Source organism: Orbicella faveolata, unplaced genomic scaffold, assembly GCF_042242905.1.
Source record: "Orbicella faveolata isolate gen_17 unplaced genomic scaffold, um_ofav_v1 contig_12, whole genome shotgun sequence".
NCBI classification, from domain to species: Eukaryota; Metazoa; Cnidaria; class Anthozoa; order Scleractinia; family Merulinidae; genus Orbicella; species Orbicella faveolata.
This window is the reverse complement of record NW_028301539.1, coordinates 1,655,001-1,672,500: the sequence shown is the minus strand read 5'-3', so window position 1 is coordinate 1,672,500 and position 17,500 is coordinate 1,655,001. Positions and strand designations below refer to the sequence as shown.

The window sequence follows — 17,500 nt, the reverse complement described above, 5'->3', positions numbered from 1 at the left end:
TACTTATTTATTAAATTATATTGTATCTTGTTCTCTTTGTGACTTGGTATAGGAGCAAAACAGAATGTACAGGAGAAGGACGGGCTCTCTCCACTTCATCTTGCTGTTTATCATGGTCATGTTAACTGTGTGAAGCTCCTGATAGATCATGGTGCTGATGTTAACTGTACATCAAGGTGATAAGTTTTCAAATTCAGTGTGTGTAATGCAAACATCATGTTCAGTCTTTACTTGTAGCTATGGCCAGTTAATCAGCAAGGTCTAATTCAAAAGTGTAAGCCTGCATGCTGGCTCGGGGCATGTATACCTGTGCTTCATAAATTGTTTCACACAATTGCCATTATCAGAACTGAGCAGAAAGCTTTAGCCCACTCTTATCAAGAAAAGAACCCGGTTAATTTAGAAAAGAGTGAATGATAGTCTTCCTAACATTTATCATAGATGTGGATTTTCTAGCCTCGGTAAAATAATACAGAAAATTGGTTCATGTTTTCTACTGTGCATCCATTGACTTGTGCTTTCCAAACTCCTGTGTGCATCTTTAACTCGATAGATGTTGTGGTTCAATAAGTTTTACCCCTTGTAACAATTTTTGTTCTGGTGTATGGTAATGTACATGAAACAGAGAAACATAATAAATTATACCAAGGGCAATATTCAACCACATAGACACATCTTTTAAAAGCATGGACCCACATTTGTTATGAATTTTTTTTATTAATTCTAAATTTAGTAGCTGTGCTCAGTTAGTTGGACAGTTGGTCGGTCAAGGCACCATCAAGTTATTTATTAATAACACAAACTGGTGGGACTTATCCTTTTGTGTGACTCTCACCACATCTGTCATCAGGTTTGGCAGCACGCCATTACATCAAGCAGCATACTTTGGACACTGTGACTGCGCACTGGTGTTACTAGCAGCTGGTGCTTTGGTTAATGTGGAGGAAGCCTGGGGCCAAACACCGTTATTTCTGGCAGCACAGAGAGCTCATAGGTTTGTTGTCTTAGGGACTGGGCTGCGGTAGTTTATAGTCTATGTACATGATTCTACAGAAGAGGGTGACAAGATCAAAACGTTGTTAATGTTGGACAAATTAAGCTCAATTTGTATTGTTGTGATCCATTATCTGTGCTCGTAAACCCAGTTTGCTTGTCATGATTGGCTGACACAGAGAAACTACCACAAATAGCACAATTTAACATCACTGGACCTGAGAAGCATAATATATTTCTTATTAGTGATGGTTTATTCTGCACTATTTGTTATGGAAATCTTGGAAATTTTACATAGTTCTTACTTATTTTAATAATTAAAATTTAAATTTAAAAACTAAGCCCTGTGCTTTCCATTTACGTGTAATAATTGTAAATTGGATAAATTTGATGAAGACAGTTTGGCCAATTTCAGAGACAACCATTCCACTGTGTGTTGAAATTTTTTGTTTACACTCCTAAAATGTACCTCTGCTAGCATGTGACTCAGCAAGTGCATCATGTGATACATGCTCCATACACTATTTTGCATGCGAGGATAAAAACATGAAACGGAAACACTTCTTTTTTTCTAGTGATGTAGTCAAGCTTCTATTGGAATATGGTGCATTTGTGAACCAGACAGACAAAGCTCATTACAAGACAGGCCTGCATGTGGCGTGCGAGGCGCAGAGTGTGGCTTGTGTACAGTATTTACTTGACGCTGGAGCAGACCCAAATGTACAAGCCGAGGAAGGCCGAACACCACTTCATATAGGTGGGCATGCATGTTGTCGCATCATAATAGGTTGTTAAATATGAAAAATTCACTGTGACAGTGAATTTTTATGATACACTTACCTAGTTCCCGGACGGCTTAAATTCTCTGAGGCCTTCATGGTCAATTCATTTTGGTGACATATCTGTGATGGACCATGTGACATAAACGATTGACAGAACCAAAATAGTGAGGCTTAGGAACTAGGCAAATGATCCATATTGGTGGAGTCATTTTCTTGTTGCCGTTGACAGTTACGAAAACTTTTGTCACTTGCGTACAATTAGGACAACCCTAACACCCTGGAAATGAGTGAATGACAAAGTTACAATGAAAACCCTTTCAGTGACTGAAGTGTAATGCTTCCAGGAGCATTCAATCCATAGTCAGGTTCTGATGCATTAGTATTTTGTTTTTGCTGTGTTAAAAATTTATAAAGATTGAAATATTCAATATTCCTTGACAATTTCAAGTTGTGGTTTTCACTATTCCTTGACAATTAGACAATTTCATAAGCCACTATTCCATATTCATTTTTTTGCATCAACTTCAGTTGACGCTCCTTGCTTGAAATTTTACGAATGTTAGAAACAAAACATTGCCAATTTTGATTTGTTTTGCTCACATCTAGGTACACAGAGTAGACCTTTCACTTTGAGCAGGACCCTAAACTCTTTAATGGTGTTTATCCTAAAATCGTGGCCTCTCTATCTCCCAGGGGTATTCCCATATATAAAAAGGATGGGGGTGCCTGTCGTGGCTTTTAGTGGTTAAAAAAGCCGTTTTGGCACCGCTTAGGGTGCTCAGCCTCAAAAGGTCCACAGTTGGCGCTTTTGTGGTACCTTTAAGGGTATCGAGCCAAAAAAAATGTCGCAGAAGATATTGTCTTGTTTTGGAATTGTTACCTCTTAGGGATGAAAAACATTCCAAGCCACACCCACTAAACAGGATCTTTGTACCTCTTAGGGGTTCTTCTCGAGCACCCACGTCCTTTGGGATTCCCCCACGGGCTCTATCGTTATTGTTCTGGTTATTAGTACCCCCTCTCCCTTTATCAGTCTGCTAGTTACCTCCTCCTCAATACAAGCCCTTACTGTTCAACTTTTCTATCTTGAACTTAGTAACGCCCTTACAGAACATACACTGTAAATAATGAGTAGGTTTAAAAAAGATCACAGAAACCTCACCGGAGTCTTTTATTATCATTTTTTTAAATCAGTTCATTTCCTATAAACACTTCCAGGATCTTTAAGAGGTTTTTCAGATACTAAGTTCACCCAAAACCCCAGTATGAACTGGTATAAAATATAAGTCAAGGCATTATACGTTCATTCATAATGCTTTTCCTTTGCTTTGAAGTTCTTAGAGGGGAGGAGTCAGGGCCTTTGACGCAGCTTCTGGTAGAGTATGGCGCACGGTATGATATTGTGGATGACAGCGGTAACTCAGCGGAGACCATACTTCAATCATTGGTGACTCGATATGGAAATGGGCCAAATATGGAGCTGTTTGGATCATATCAGCAACTGCTACATTTATTTTGGGAAAGCCATGGTAAGAAGCTAGGGCTTTCAATATTTACTACAGAATTAATATTGTCGGTGATATGTAGTAGTATAACCCGTTGTTAAATTAGCCGCAAAACTCTTGTCGGTTAACTCTAGCATCTTCAACAAGCTCAGTTACGCGTCAGTTTACTGAGTGCTTCGCACAATCGAACAGCATGCTTCAACCAATCACAGGAAAGATCGGGCCTATCAGTTGAAGGCTGTGGCCAATCACAAATCAATCTTTTTCTCGCGCTTGCCGCGGTTACATGTTTCCCCGCTCTTACCACATCGTCTTCTGATTGAATGACAGCATGTTTTCCCGCTTTCACCACATCGGCTTATGATTGGATAACTACTTTTTTGCTTTGAAGGGTGACCCTTAGTGCTTTGTTCTTGGTTGCGTTGTGCTGTTCCATTTAGTCTAAAAAGTCTCTTATTGTTGTTGTTAACTTTTTTGCCTGAGTGAGTTTTCTTTTCTTTGTTTTGTAGGCAAACCTAAGAGTCTGAAACGACTTTGTCGTCTGTCAATTCGCAAGTTACTTTCTCCGTGCAGTCTAGATCTTATCAATTCTCTTAGCATTCCCTCCTGCCTCAAAATGTACATTCTTCATGTGGTGGACAGCGGCAACGTGACATGATGTCGCATTAGTTTTCTGTAATATCACTTGAACAGTCATAATTTATCAATTAGGGAATTTAAGAAAACCACGACGGCAACGATAACGGGAACGTCGCTTAACAAAATATTTAATGAGCAATACAATGGCTGTGCACGTGCGTACATTTCGTACATTACGTGCGTACATTTCTTTGCCATCCTCTGCAAAACAACAACGTGAAATGACCAAATTTTGCTTTGTCTGGAGAACGTGAACCACGACGGCTAATGTTTTAAATTTCTATTTCAAATTTATCGCTGTGTTCCAGATTCAGTTTCGTGATAGTTTTGATAGTGATAAACAAGGTAAATGACTTTAGAGTATCGCAAGATTCGTAGGTAACATTTAAATTGATTTTTTAATTGACGTTGTCCTCGGCGTCGCCGTTGTAGTTACTTTAACTCCCTAATATTGACCAGTTCTTCACGTCGACTTCATTTTCAAGGTACCTTAATAACCCTCGCCTCCATTTAATTTCCTGAGTCAGCACAGGTTAGCTTTTCTTCCAAAATGAATCGAGAAATTTACTCTATGGCGTATTTATCCTTTCTTCGATTTTTAAATTTAATTTAAGTAAAGGAAACTGTATCAAGAATTTTAACGAAAGCAAATGGCCAATGTCACATTTTGGTCGGTCACTCGGGGAATTTATTTTAAGAATTTATTGTGACGAATTTTTGTTTTAAAAAAAAAATACATAAGGGTCTTTAACACGGTTCGCCGCGAATCGGTAGATACAAAATTGTAAATACCACATTATCTTGGGTTTTAATGCGTGAAATAGATATATGGTTGTGGAACTCAAAGGATTAAAGGCGAAGAACGTTTCAGTGTAGAATGGCAAACAATTTTAGCAATTTCAAAATTATGTTGGCAAAGATCTCGGAAATGCTTTTGTCCATTTGTTATGAGGAAGAACGAATTCTTAGGAAGAGAAGCCTTGAAGTTGTTCAAAGAGTCATTTATTGGTGACCTCTGATGAAATAAAACAGCTGTGGGTGGATATGTTGGCTCTGCTTTATTTGCGTGATAAGTATCTAATTTCTCCTTACAATATAAAAAAAATTAAAAGCAGACAAGTGACGAGAAGAAATGAATTCATCAACTGAGTAATAATTAGGGTTTTTAGACTAGAGAAACATAATCCATGTGGCTTGTCGTGCGTCTGATTATGATAAAGGTAAAGTCTGCATACGAGCTTAGTGGTCTATCAGGCCGGTGCTTATCTCCGGTTTCTGTAGCATGAAGAGACTAGGAGTATTTCTATTCCTCCTTGGATGGGACGCTAGTCCATCGCAGGGTTACCCCAGTGTTGAATTCGCCAGTACCCTTTGTACACCTGGGTGGAGAGAGGCACTGTCAGAGTAGTGTCGTGCCCAAGAACACAACACAATGTCCCCGACCAGCGCTCGAACCCAGACCGCTCGATCCAGAGGCGAGCGCACTAACCATGAGGCCACCGCGCCTCCCATGCATGCGTGAATTAGGTGTCTCGGTAGAAAGACGGGCACAAGGCAGGTTATACCTGAAGACGAGCTACCTAGTGCCCAGTCAACTATGAGACGAACTTGGTTGAGACGGGTAATGAATTTGTCTACGAGTGTAATAGCAGGCATCTGACGAATTATGCCTCTTCATGATTAGACATACTTCATCGGTACAAGCTATGAGCTTTAATCCGTCTTGAAAGAACTGAGTGTTTAGTGCCAATTTAGTGAGTCTGATAATTCTTGCTGTTTTTAAACTATGCGCATAAAACGTCGCCATGGACCATGCCTCTCTACAGAATAAAAAAGGTCACTACTTTGAGGCACCATCAAGCTCTCATGAGATAACAAACAAGGAGGTCGTAAAGGTAAATTAACAATTTGAGGTTATGATCAGATGCAAAACAAGACCAATCACGACTTGGACACCTGCGTTCAGTTTTCCCGCGCGCGCCAATTACGTGTATCTGCTTCGAGTTCTCATTGCTTCATTGTACTGTTGACCCTTGCTTTCATTGGTCATTGCAATTGGATTGTTTTAGTTTGGAAAAAACCGCCCTAATAAGGGAAGTAGTTATTGACTTCCTCTTTGCTAAATGTGCTCTTTGATTACAATTGAAAGTGCTTATCACAACTGTTTGAAATCGTGCTTTCAGAGTAAAATCCAAGGCTAGTTGCACAGATTAAAAGTAACCATATTACTACTCTTAATATGACTTAGTTAGCCTATAAGATCTAATACTAAATGCGGTGCAGTGAACGCTGTGCTTAATAAAACACATTACAACTTTGTAGCTTGGTTGATAATGCTGCTAGAGTTCCCGGATGGAGTTACAATAACAGCAACGCTTCGATAACCGTGAGAAGGCAAAGGGTAACCAGGCCCACTCCAACAAGTTTTCCCGGGCTAGAGCTGGGCTCCTGTACAGTAGGACTGTTTGTTCCTTCTTCGTGACTGGCCCCTGTCACAAACCTAAAGATCGTGGTTGAATCATCCTGTGGCTTGTACGAATCCACTCCGAGTGGAGTGGGTTTTCCAGTCGCTTTATCGTAAATCATCCAATATGTGTCTGTACTGGAATCCTGATTGGACAAAAGAAATGGTTAAAAAAATATTGAAACACAAGACAACATCCATGAAGGCGGCATTACAGTGATCATAACCTCCTTATTACAGTCAATCTGAGGCCAAACTAACTATCCATTGTACAGAGGAGGCTGCTGTAGGGGTTGGTTTTGAGTAAGAGCTGCTGTATGGAAATCGTGGCTGGCTATAAAGAGGATTGCAACTGTAAAATCAAAAAAATTCCCCTTCGTTACCCAATCCACGGTGGTCTGTAATACTTTTTAACGGAGCTACGTTACAGTTTGTGCATCTTGAAAAGTTTAGTCTAAATTTTTCAACGAAGTTCGTCTTTTAAGTAATCCGTGTTAATCTTCTCCATCCTTAACCATCCTTGTTCCTCTATGGTTTATTATTATCTCTTTGATGTTTTTTTTTTTATTTTTAGGTTTCCTTCAATTTAAAGGTAATTTTGTACGTGGCCAAAATAACTCAAACTGCTGTGACTGAGCTCATTTAAATCATCTTTCATTTCTACTTCTCTTGATCTCTACGGGACGAGATCATCTGTGAAAATACCAAATTCTCCTGAGGAGCATCGTAGAAAATGTATGAATTACACTGAGGAGAATTCAGATGATGAACACATACCTGTTCAGTACCGTTCATGGAAGTAATGAAATGTCCGAGCCCACCGTAATAGGTTGAAGTCCACCTGTTGTAAGGACCATTTGTATTTTCGTTGGCGGCCTTGTTCATAATGTCCACCAGCACGGTGCCCTTTGCAACCTGCGTGGTGTATGGAGCAGGAATCGGTTTACCAACGATGGTAACATTCCAGTCTATTTCAAGCGTAACTGTGATTGCAGAGGGCGGTACCTATACGAAAGATAATGTCTTTGTTATTATACAAGATTTTTTCTAGTATAAAATTTTAAGTAACTATTCCGTTTCGAGATTGCAATCTATCGATCACTTATTTGTTGACTGCGAACATTCTAGATTTTTGTATAGAGAGAGAATAATTAACATCAACTAAAGCAGCCTGGATCGGTAGGTGTCGACTCAGAAACACAGAATTTTATAATAACCTTGATCCTCACAGTGCTGGTTTAAACTACAGAACAAAAATAAATCTAGATCTGGTGGTCAATCCCCAAGCCTGTAAATTTTTGTTAACCAGCTCGAATATCATGAAAAAATAGAAAAAAGGTTGCAAGAACACAAGAAAAACTAAGGTATCATTTAAAAAAATGGACAAATTTCCTTCTTGTTTTGAGACACTGATCCTTTATTCCCGAAGTTATATCTTGCTGTAACCTGTGTGAATACTGATCGTATGCTGCATACATGTCAGCTTTTGACTAAAATTTCATCTCATCTTTTCCTATACAACTAATCTCCAAAAATAAAATGTAAAAATTTCTTTTGGCAGTTATTTACATAACATCGACATGGTTTTTTGGCCCTTTAGAACAAACAGTTGACGCTATTTTTCCCTAGAGGTACTTACACCTTTCTATCCGGCTTAAATTGTTTTTAGTTGTGCACAAATAATTCTTTTATTCTAGGAGATTTCAAGTCGACTTTTGTAATTCGTTCTTAAATTAATTTGAAACTTGTAAGGTCTGCAAGCCACTAAGTGTTAATCTATGAAAAAAGGAATATCCAGTAAGCCAGCCTTCTTCGCTTTTTCCTCATGTAGATGTTGTTTTCAGAGTTAAGATCAAGAATAAACTATGGAAGCAAGACTAGTTACAAACCTCTCCAGAAGAGGGGAATTGCTTGCAATAACCAGTCACGTTCTCGCCATGACTTGAGTAAGTCGTATAGTTGAAAATGGTGGTAGACTGATTTATAGGAACATACGAACTCACTCCACATGGAAGAGCTCCTCCGCTTTGCTGGTCAAAAAGGAACCAGTAATTACCCGTAGTAGAGTTTTGCTGTGTTCCATTCATGCCTGTTATATAATACCCAGTACCTCCGTAGTACGTGCTGTCGTATTTGTTGAAAGGCCCTTGTTTGTTGTCTCCTGCTGCTTTGTTAAGGATGTCCACCAACACGGTTCCGTTCGGCACTTTTGTGACGTAACTTGCTGGTACTTCTTTATTAACGACGCTGGCATTCCAGTCAATCTTCAGGGTGACTGTGATCTGTGAGAAGTGCGCGTATGACGCCATAAATACTGTAAATTGGGTAAATATTACACCGGAATACATACAGCTAGGAGTTATATAAGAGCCACGTCACAATATTTTACATCTTTTTCGGATGCACAGCCAAGTCTTCACGCTTCCTGATCACGCTCTTAACCCTTTCAGCCCCTGGAGAAAAACCTTATTTTTCTAAAATGATAACAGTAGATCGAAAGACCACAAGTAATATACCAGTTGAAAGGTATTGTTTGGGGCATGTATGTCCTAAATCATCACAAGAGAGATACAAAATGTCACAAATTGAATTGAGGAGTGTGCAAAGTAAAAACATTAAAACGTTCCAAAATACCTTATTTCTTGTATATACTGGGTATACCGCTTAACAATAGCTTAATTTGCAGCTCTGGGTTTGCAGATTTTTATCAGATATTCACTTGACCGTAAAATTGTAAAGTGCAAAAGTTTAAAAAACTTGAGGGGTGGCTAATCAAGTCTGATTCAGGAGGGGGGTACGATTTTATGCTTCCAATGTGAAGATCTCTCAAAGATCCTTTTGGTGTCCAAATTTGAAACGAATTGGCCAAACATTAAGCTTATTATAACACTTTGTGCCGGCACTATCGGGGCTCAACTTTTTTCCTTAGCAACCGCCAACGGTTGTTGCTTATCCCTTCTCCTGGTTGGTTTCCGTAAATTATTTCATGGCGTGAATGTCAGCAGAGTTAACGCTAAGGATCCTGACGTATGACGGCATGTTGCTATTATGGATCAAAGAAGCCTGTTGAAATGTTTTTTAGGTCGTTTTACGCGCAACTGTTGTCAGTCATAGGTTAAAAAAACTAAAAGTTATGATGATTTGCGTAATAACGTAATGTCAAGTAATCAGTTGTAGTTACCATGTTTCAGACAAATTAGTTTGCTGAGTTTTTTAATCGCAGTTTTCGCCATTATACAATTCAAATTTTTCACGCAAAGAATTCAGAAGTTGCAAAATTGTTATCACGTGATCACTTTTTTTTAACCGACGGTGCATTCCTAAAGGAAAAAGAAACGTCATTTCCAATAGGCGTGCGATATTATTCAGCCTAAATAATGATTGCAAAGAATGGGAAATAATAAATGTAAACTCGTCACATAAGATTTCCGAATAAAACACAACACGTTTTCACTAACTTGGCATCGGAACAATTCGTACTTACCTCGGAAGCGGGTTTGAGAGGACTTCTCCTTTCTCTGAGCCGGGCTGGGTCAACAAGTAATCAGACACATTATTCAAAAATTAACATTATGTTAGCCAAAGGGGAGCTAGAAAGTGTAAATGTGTCGGGATCTATGTCTATGCTGATCCTTATTGCAGTGGAAGTTTTTTTGCTCAAATTCTACCGTTCAGTTCAGTACTATAATAAAAACTTTACAAGACCGTGACGGAAGGATATCAAAACAAACGAACACTACTCGACATTCGACATTCGACATTCGAGATTCGACATAAAATACATGTACATAAAGGCCGCCAAATTATAACCAGTGTTTGCTGTCTTGCACAGAAAGGGTCATGGGTTAGTTTCAGTCAATGTCGAAAATAACGACATGATCTAAAACGCGAAAGAACAAAGCCGGAACCCACCAAACAAAGGTCGAATTGATCGAAACGAGCCGAAGTCACTGAAATAAGCAAAGGTCGTTATAGAAATCCATCTATTATTCTATGGAATCCTATGTAGGTTATAATTTCAATGCCAAAATTATTTTATTCCTTGTCATGGATTGGAAATGCCGCCTTCGTCGCTTTTCAGAAGATAGGTATGATCCAGAGGGTATCATGGATGACAACGTATGCTCCCAAACTTGAACCTGTCTGTGCTCGCACGCCGCATTCTAGGAAACTTAGAATTTCCTTAATTTCCACGAATGTTGCTCTCGAATGCGGTCACCTTTTACATGTAAGCGACTTAATACGCGTTGTATAGTCGTGAGCTGTGTAACATGTAAATGTTATTATAAAAAAACAAACAAACAAAAATTTTGGGCATGCGTGGAAATTAAGGAAATCCTGTGTTTCTGAGAATCTGATGATACACGGCGGGACCTGTGCCTAAATATATCCAAAAAAATTTATGAGGAAGAAGTATTTTTTAGCTACGACAGAGAATATGGGAAGTTTTAGCATTTTAAAGATTTAAAAGAACTAAAAAGAAAAAAAAAATAAAGTTTATGTATGAATAAATACAAGCTACACAGGATCCATGAAAAAAAGTTTGATGGATATCTGTGGATTAAACTTGCTGCCAAATGTCCGATATTCTCTCAATGTTCACGGAATTTACTTGGTTGATTTGTACGGATCACTTCGAACAGTCAATTAATATCATGGTAACTGTTACACGGAGGACTTCCGTTGTATAACGATGTATCTAGCCATGGATCTCGTCGCGTTTGATTTGATTCCAAACCGGATAATGGCTTTACATTTTACGCCAAAAGCTACTAAATTAACTCAACACTGCTGCCATAACAACCTTTCACTTAGGATGCGTTCCTTTGGGATGATCTTGATCAGGATCAGTGATCCAAGATCACTTGGATCATGGTACATCAAAGGAACCGATGAATCCGTGACTAGAGTGGATTCGTCGGTTCCTTTGATGCACCATGACCCGAGTGATCTTGGATCACTGATCCGGATCCGGATCACCCCAAAGGAACGCATCCTTAGGCTCGATTTGCGGCGACGCAGACGGCACGAGAGTTTGTGTCTGTGACAATTCTTTGGGTACAATCCTCTTCCCTTCCTCTAAACGATGTTTTTGTGATACTACGAAACAAGCAAAATCTTCAATCCTCTCTCTTGCACCAATCCCGTCTAGTTGTTATTGTTTATTTAAATAAATAGTTTTCCAGACTGTTCCTTGTCTTGACAAGCCTTTTCCATCTTTATACCATCGTCAAATGCGGAACTAAACCAACGAAACCGCGGTGTCGGGAATATTTGGAAAATGTACTTTTCCACTGTGCAAACGATAATGATAACGGGTTTTGCTTACTTCGGTGATTTCATTTCGTTTCGCTCGTTTCGGTCAGCCTCGGCTGTCTTGTTTCGTTCATTTTGTTTCGGCGATTTCGTTTTGTTGTTTAGGGTTTAGTACTTGCCGAAAGTCATAACACCGTCCTCGACGGTTAGAGAGTACCGACGGATGCCACTGACTCATTAAATAGACTGAAAGTGAAAAACTCTACCTTGTATGCCGTTGGAAAAGCTGCAAAAGAAGAAAGCGAGCAATAAAGTATGAACTGGTGACATCTTCATCTCCGTTCTGTTTTAGTTCCCGCTCTCCAAAAAGGCTCTTCTCAATGGTCTTATTCGCATGTGTCTGAGCAGTAACTATTGTGTTCGCTTATCAAGTGCTACTCTAAATAAGTGCAGCCAATCAAGAGTTGGTGAGATTACCTATACACAAAGGAACGCGATGTCGACGGTTCCAATCTCCCATTCCTTAAAAGGGAATGGATTCCTGTGGAATTTTGGCAAAATTTTCGTTATTCCCTAAATAGCTCTGAATCAGTCTACGGAATTTATATCAGGGGGTTGATTTCCACGAAACACATCAAATTACTTTCAGCGTCAGCGCTACATGGGACGACTTTCATCACAACGATTGAGTATTGAAGATTTGCCATTTTGTGATGTGGCAGAAATAACGTAGGCAAACGAGGCCAGTATGGCCTACTCTAAACAAATACAACATCAGCTAACATCGAAAGCCGCTGGTGAAAAGCCTTCTCGATGGTCTCAGGTTTCTTGGTTATCATGATCAGACGTTGCTAGCGGCTTATCTTCCTATCTAAACACCAGAGTTCAATTGATTGAGTGGTAAACAGTACATGCTTAAACCTATCTATAGTTCACATCTAAATTTTCTCCAATTCTTACTGGTTTAAATTGAGAACGTGACGCGATAGTGTTCATCGGCGGAGAGGCCTCCCTGCCCAGACTGCTCTTCCGAGTAAAATGCCCGGATGGATGGTACTCGTCTATGCAAATTTTTCTGTAAACAAGCGTTCTTACAGAAAGCTAGCATATTTTTTGTCCCTGAAGCGAGGTCGGGCAAATGTTTGTTTTAAGAACATCAAATTTCCGCGCGGCAACTATCAGCCGATAGTTCTTCGATAGAAACACTCTTTTGTTTAAACTGGATCAGTGATAGCTGAAATCTCAGTTTTGGCTCTAAAAGCGACCAGTTGCTGGCATTCTTGAATCAGTTCGTTGTCCGCCAGAAAGAGTGAACCAAAACAGTTTACCGCGTCTGATAGGTACTACATACGCCAACTGACCTGGGTGAAATTTTCTCAGCATTTAATTCGTCTCGCCCGTTTAATTTGGACGAGTCGTCGGTTATGCACCAGAATTAGGGAAAGATTGTATGTTAAATCACGGCTTCATCACAGGAATCCTAAAAAATAGTCTGGTTTCCACTCCACTGATGACAGAGCAGTCGTAAAAGTGGAGGAAAAGAATAAATGAGTAGATGAGTAGGCACAAAATTAAAATATTTAAACGTTTAATAAGGGTTTATAAAGGGAAATATAACACGTTAATTTCGGGACAAGGGTAAGTGTCCGTTTAATAGAGGGTGTCCGCTTAATGGAGGTTTCACTGTATTAAGGTTAGTGGCTAAATTAAGAGAGTGACATTGGTAAAGTAAACAGTGATTTATTCCCAACGTTTTCCTATATAAAACAGATGTGATGGATATGTTGACTCTACTTTATTTGCGCAGTAAGTGTCTATTTTCTCCTTACAAAATAAAAACATTCAAAAGGAGACAGGTAATAAGAATAAAGAAACTGGGTAATAATTAACAATTATTCCACGAACGCACGTTGGATATGAGATGGTAGATAGCCAACGAGGCGCGTGACGCTAAGTTGGCTATAATCATCTGATGTACAACAAGAGCGAGTGGAATAATTCTTTCACAAAAATGCCCCCAAAATAGAGAGAACTAGACTAGAATAAAAATAAAAAAGTCCCCCAGAAATCACGCGTATGCTTACCATATTTGTAGAGCATGGTATTGTTGCTCATAACCTATGAGGGCTACAAGCCAATGAAAACTCTCGAATTGCATTGTTCAATGATCTATGATCCAGCGATATTATACCGATGCAAAATCCATGGGAACGGACTTGGGCAAGATTTTAGGGCGCCCGGTTATGTGTTTCAATTTGAAGACCGGCACAAGATAGGTCGGGTACGTCAAGACTCGTCAAGACAAACTATATACTCTAGTGCCCAATCTAAGAGATGAACTTGGTTGAGATGGCTGGTGAATTCGTCTACGCCCGTAAACTCTCGTGTTTGGACCGGGGGCACGAGCGGCGAAGACATACACGTGAGATTAGACGAACCTCTCCCTCTCCCCCACTACGTTAGTACATCCCTCTTAACCTCACTCACGCGCCAAAGCGAAAAGCGAGACACCAGAGGCCTACTCGCAGGCTGTTGTTTTGACGTACTACCAATTCAAATTCCTGTGAAATAACAACTGTATAGAAGTCATTAAGGTAAATTAACAGATGGAACAAGATCAAAAGGTTCGCTACACTTGATCACCTGCAAAACCGAAACTAGTCAGGACTTGATCACGTGTATTTGATTTGAGTTCTCATTGGTTCATTGTGTTGTCAATGTTTGTTTTCATTGACCCTTTTGGTAAGTAATTATTGAATTCCTCATTTCCTCATGATCAGTATTAAGTGTAGTCCTTGAACGTACGCTTCTACAATAGAATGTGCTTATCACGACTGACGGAAAATGGTGCTTTCATCAGTAATGAAACCCTCGTTGCACAGAACAAAAGTAACCATGTTACTACTTTTTAGGTGACTTAGCTTATAAGATCTAATGCTAAATGCGGTGCAGTGAACGCTGTACTTCTTATTAAAACATGCTCCAACCTTATAGCTTGGTTTCATAATGCTGTTAGAGTTCCTTATGAATGTTTGTTTCAGTTGGTGTTGCTTCTTCGTGACTGGTTCCTCTCACAAGCCTAAAGATCGTGGTTGAATCATCCTGTGGCTTGTACGAATCCACTCCGAGTGGAGTGGGTTTTCCAGTCGCTTTATCGTAAATCATCCAATATGTGTCTGTACTGGGATCCTGATTGGACAAAAGAAATGGATAAAAAAAAAATATCAAAAGACAAGACAACATCCATGTAGGCGGCATTACAGTGATCATAATCTCCTCATTACAGTCAGTTTGAGGCAAAATTAACTATCCATTGTACAGAGGACGCTGCTGTAGGCACCTCTGCAGGGGTTGGTTTTGAGTAAGAGCTGCTGTATGGAAGTCGTGGCTGGCTGTAAAGAGGATTAAAACTGCAAAATCAAAAAAATCCCCCACCGCTACCCAATCCACTGTGGTCTGTAATACTTTTTAACGGAGCTACGTTACAGTTTGTGCATCTTGGAAAGTTTAGCCTAAATTTTTCATTTTCGTCTTTTAAGTAATCTGTGTTAATCTTCTCCATCCTTAACCATCCTTGTTCCTTTATGGTTTATTATTATCTCTTTGATGTTTTTTTTTTTTTATTTTCAGGTTTCCTTCAATTTAAAGGTAATTTTGTACGTGGCCAAAATAACTCAAACTACTGTGACTGAGCTCATTTAAATCATCTTTCATTTCTACTTCTCTTGATCTCTAAGGGACGAGATCATCTGTGAAAATACCAAATTCTCCTGAGGAGCATCGTAGAAAATGTATGAATTACACTGAGGAGAATTCAGATGATGAACACATACCTGTTCAGTACCGTTCATGGAAGTAATGAAATGTCCGAGCCCACCGTAATAGGTTGAAGTCCACCTGTTGTAAGGACCATTTGTATTTTCGTTGGCGGCCTTGTTCATAATGTCCACCAGCACGGTGCCCTTTGCAACCTGCGTGGTGTATGGAGCAGGAATCGGTTTACCAACGATGGTAACATTCCAGTCTATTTCAAGCGTAACTGTGATTGCAGAGGGCGGTACCTATACGAAAGATCATGTCTTTGTTATTGTACAAGATTTTTTCTAGTATAAAATTTTAAACAACTACTTTTATTCAAATAAGGACCTATTCCGTTTCAAGATTGTAATCTAACGATCACTTATTTGTTGACTGCGAACATTCTAGATTTTTGTATAGAGAGATAATAATTAACATGAACTATAAAGCAGCCTGGATCGGTAGGTGTCGACTCAGAAACACAGAATTCTATAATAACCTTGATCCTCACAGTGCTGGTTAAACTACAGAACAAAAATAAATCTAGATCTGGTGGTCAAGTCATAAGCCTGTGACCTCTTGTTAAACAGCTCAAATACTATGAAGAAATAGAAAAAAAGGTTGCAAGAACACAAGAAAAACTAAGGTATCATTTAAAAAATGGACAAATTTCCTCTTGTTTTGAGACGCTGATCCTTTATTCCCGAAGTTATATCTTGCTCTAACCTGTGTGAATACTGATCGTATGCTGCATACATGTTACTTTTGACTAAAATTCCTTCTCATCTTTTCCTATACAACTAATCTTCAAAAATATAATGTAGAAATTTCTTTTGGCAGTTATTTGCATAACATCGACATGGTTTTTTGGCCCTTTAGAACAAACAGTTGACGCTATTTTTCCCTAGAGGTACTTACACCTTTCTATCCGGCTTAAATTGTTTTTAGTTGTGCACAAATAATTCTTTTATTTTAGGAGATTTGAAGTCGACTTTTGTAATTCATTCTTGAATCAATTTGAAACTTGTAAGGCCTGTAAGCCACTAAGTGCTAATCTGTGAAAACAGGAATATCCAGTAAGCCAGCCTTCTTCGATTTTTCCTCATTGTATGTAGATGTAAGGATAGATGAAAAATTCATCTTATCTTGCACCACGATGAATAATAGACACATCTTTAATGACATATTTAGATGTTGTTTTCAGAGTCAGTTAAGATCAAGAATAAACTATGGAAGCAAGACTAGTTACAAACCTCTCCAGAAGAGGGGAATTGCTTGCAATAACCAGTCACGTTCTCGCCATGACTTGAGTAAGTCGTATAGTTGAAAATGGTGGTAGACTGATTTATAGGAACATACGAACTCACTCCACATGGAAGAGCTCCTCCGCTTTGCTGGTCAAAAAGGAACCAGTAATTACCCGTAGTAGAGTTTTGCTGTGTTCCATTCATGGCTGTTATATAATACCCAATACCTCCATAGTACGTGCTGTCGTATTTGTTGAAAGGCCCTTGTTTGTTGTCTCCTGCTGCTTTGTTAAGGATGTCCACCAACACGGTTCCGTTCGGCACTTTTGTGACGTAACTGGCTGGTACTTCTTTATTAACGACGCTGACATTCCAGTAAATCTTCAGGGTTACTGTGATCTGTGAGAAGTGCGCGCATGACGCCATAAATACTGTAAATTGGGTAAATATTACACCGGAATACATAAAGCTAGGAGTTATATAAGAGCTACGTCACAATATTTTACATCTTTTTCGGATGCACAGCCAAGTCTTCACGCTTCCTGATCACGCTCTTAACCCTTTCAGCCCCGGAGAAAAACCTTATTTTTCTAAAATGATAACAGTAGATCGAAAGACCACAAGTAATATACCAGTTGAAAGGTACTGTTTGGGGCATGTATGTCCTAAATCATCACAAGAGAGATACAAGATGTCACAAATTGAATTGAGGAGTCTGCAAAGTAAAAACATGATAACGTTCCAAAATACCTTGTACATTTCGTGTACATATTGGGTATACCCCTAAACAATAGCTTAATTTGCAGCTCTGGGTTT

The 17,500-nt window shown here is 39.2% G+C and overlaps 3 protein-coding genes across 5 annotated transcripts in view; 1 reads left to right on the top strand and 2 right to left on the bottom strand.

The window, feature by feature from the left end:
* The window catches only part of LOC110067555 (uncharacterized), a 7,340-nt gene extending 2,378 nt beyond the window's left edge, over positions 1-4,962 (top strand). For all 3 annotated transcript variants that reach the window (XM_089281947.1, XM_089281948.1, XM_089281949.1), the window contains exons 3-7: positions 53-176; positions 851-994; positions 1,569-1,750; positions 3,110-3,304; positions 3,790-4,962. In XM_089281947.1, coding sequence (XP_089138073.1) covers positions 53-176; positions 851-994; positions 1,569-1,750; positions 3,110-3,304; positions 3,790-3,938 — 794 coding nt within the window. In that variant the 3' untranslated portion in view covers positions 3,939-4,962. The remainder of the gene's footprint in view (positions 1-52; positions 177-850; positions 995-1,568; positions 1,751-3,109; positions 3,305-3,789) is intronic.
* Positions 4,959-12,124, bottom strand: LOC110067478 (uncharacterized). The gene is made up of 5 exons (XM_020774802.2): positions 11,906-12,124; positions 9,868-9,911; positions 8,273-8,665; positions 7,161-7,388; positions 4,959-6,529 (listed from the first exon to the last, which is right to left on the bottom strand). Exons 1-5 carry the CDS (start codon positions 11,973-11,975, stop codon positions 6,278-6,280), a joined length of 987 nt encoding a protein of 328 aa, XP_020630461.2. The 5' UTR covers positions 11,976-12,124; the 3' UTR covers positions 4,959-6,277.
* A 1,239-nt stretch (positions 12,125-13,363) lies between these two features.
* LOC110067479 (uncharacterized) overlaps positions 13,364-17,500 on the bottom strand; it is an 11,007-nt gene continuing 6,870 nt past the window's right edge. The window contains exons 3-5 of the mRNA XM_089281950.1: positions 16,691-17,083; positions 15,473-15,700; positions 13,364-14,828 (exon numbers count right to left, since the gene is read on the bottom strand). Coding sequence (XP_089138076.1) covers positions 14,652-14,828; positions 15,473-15,700; positions 16,691-17,083 — 798 coding nt within the window. The 3' untranslated portion in view covers positions 13,364-14,651. The remainder of the gene's footprint in view (positions 14,829-15,472; positions 15,701-16,690; positions 17,084-17,500) is intronic.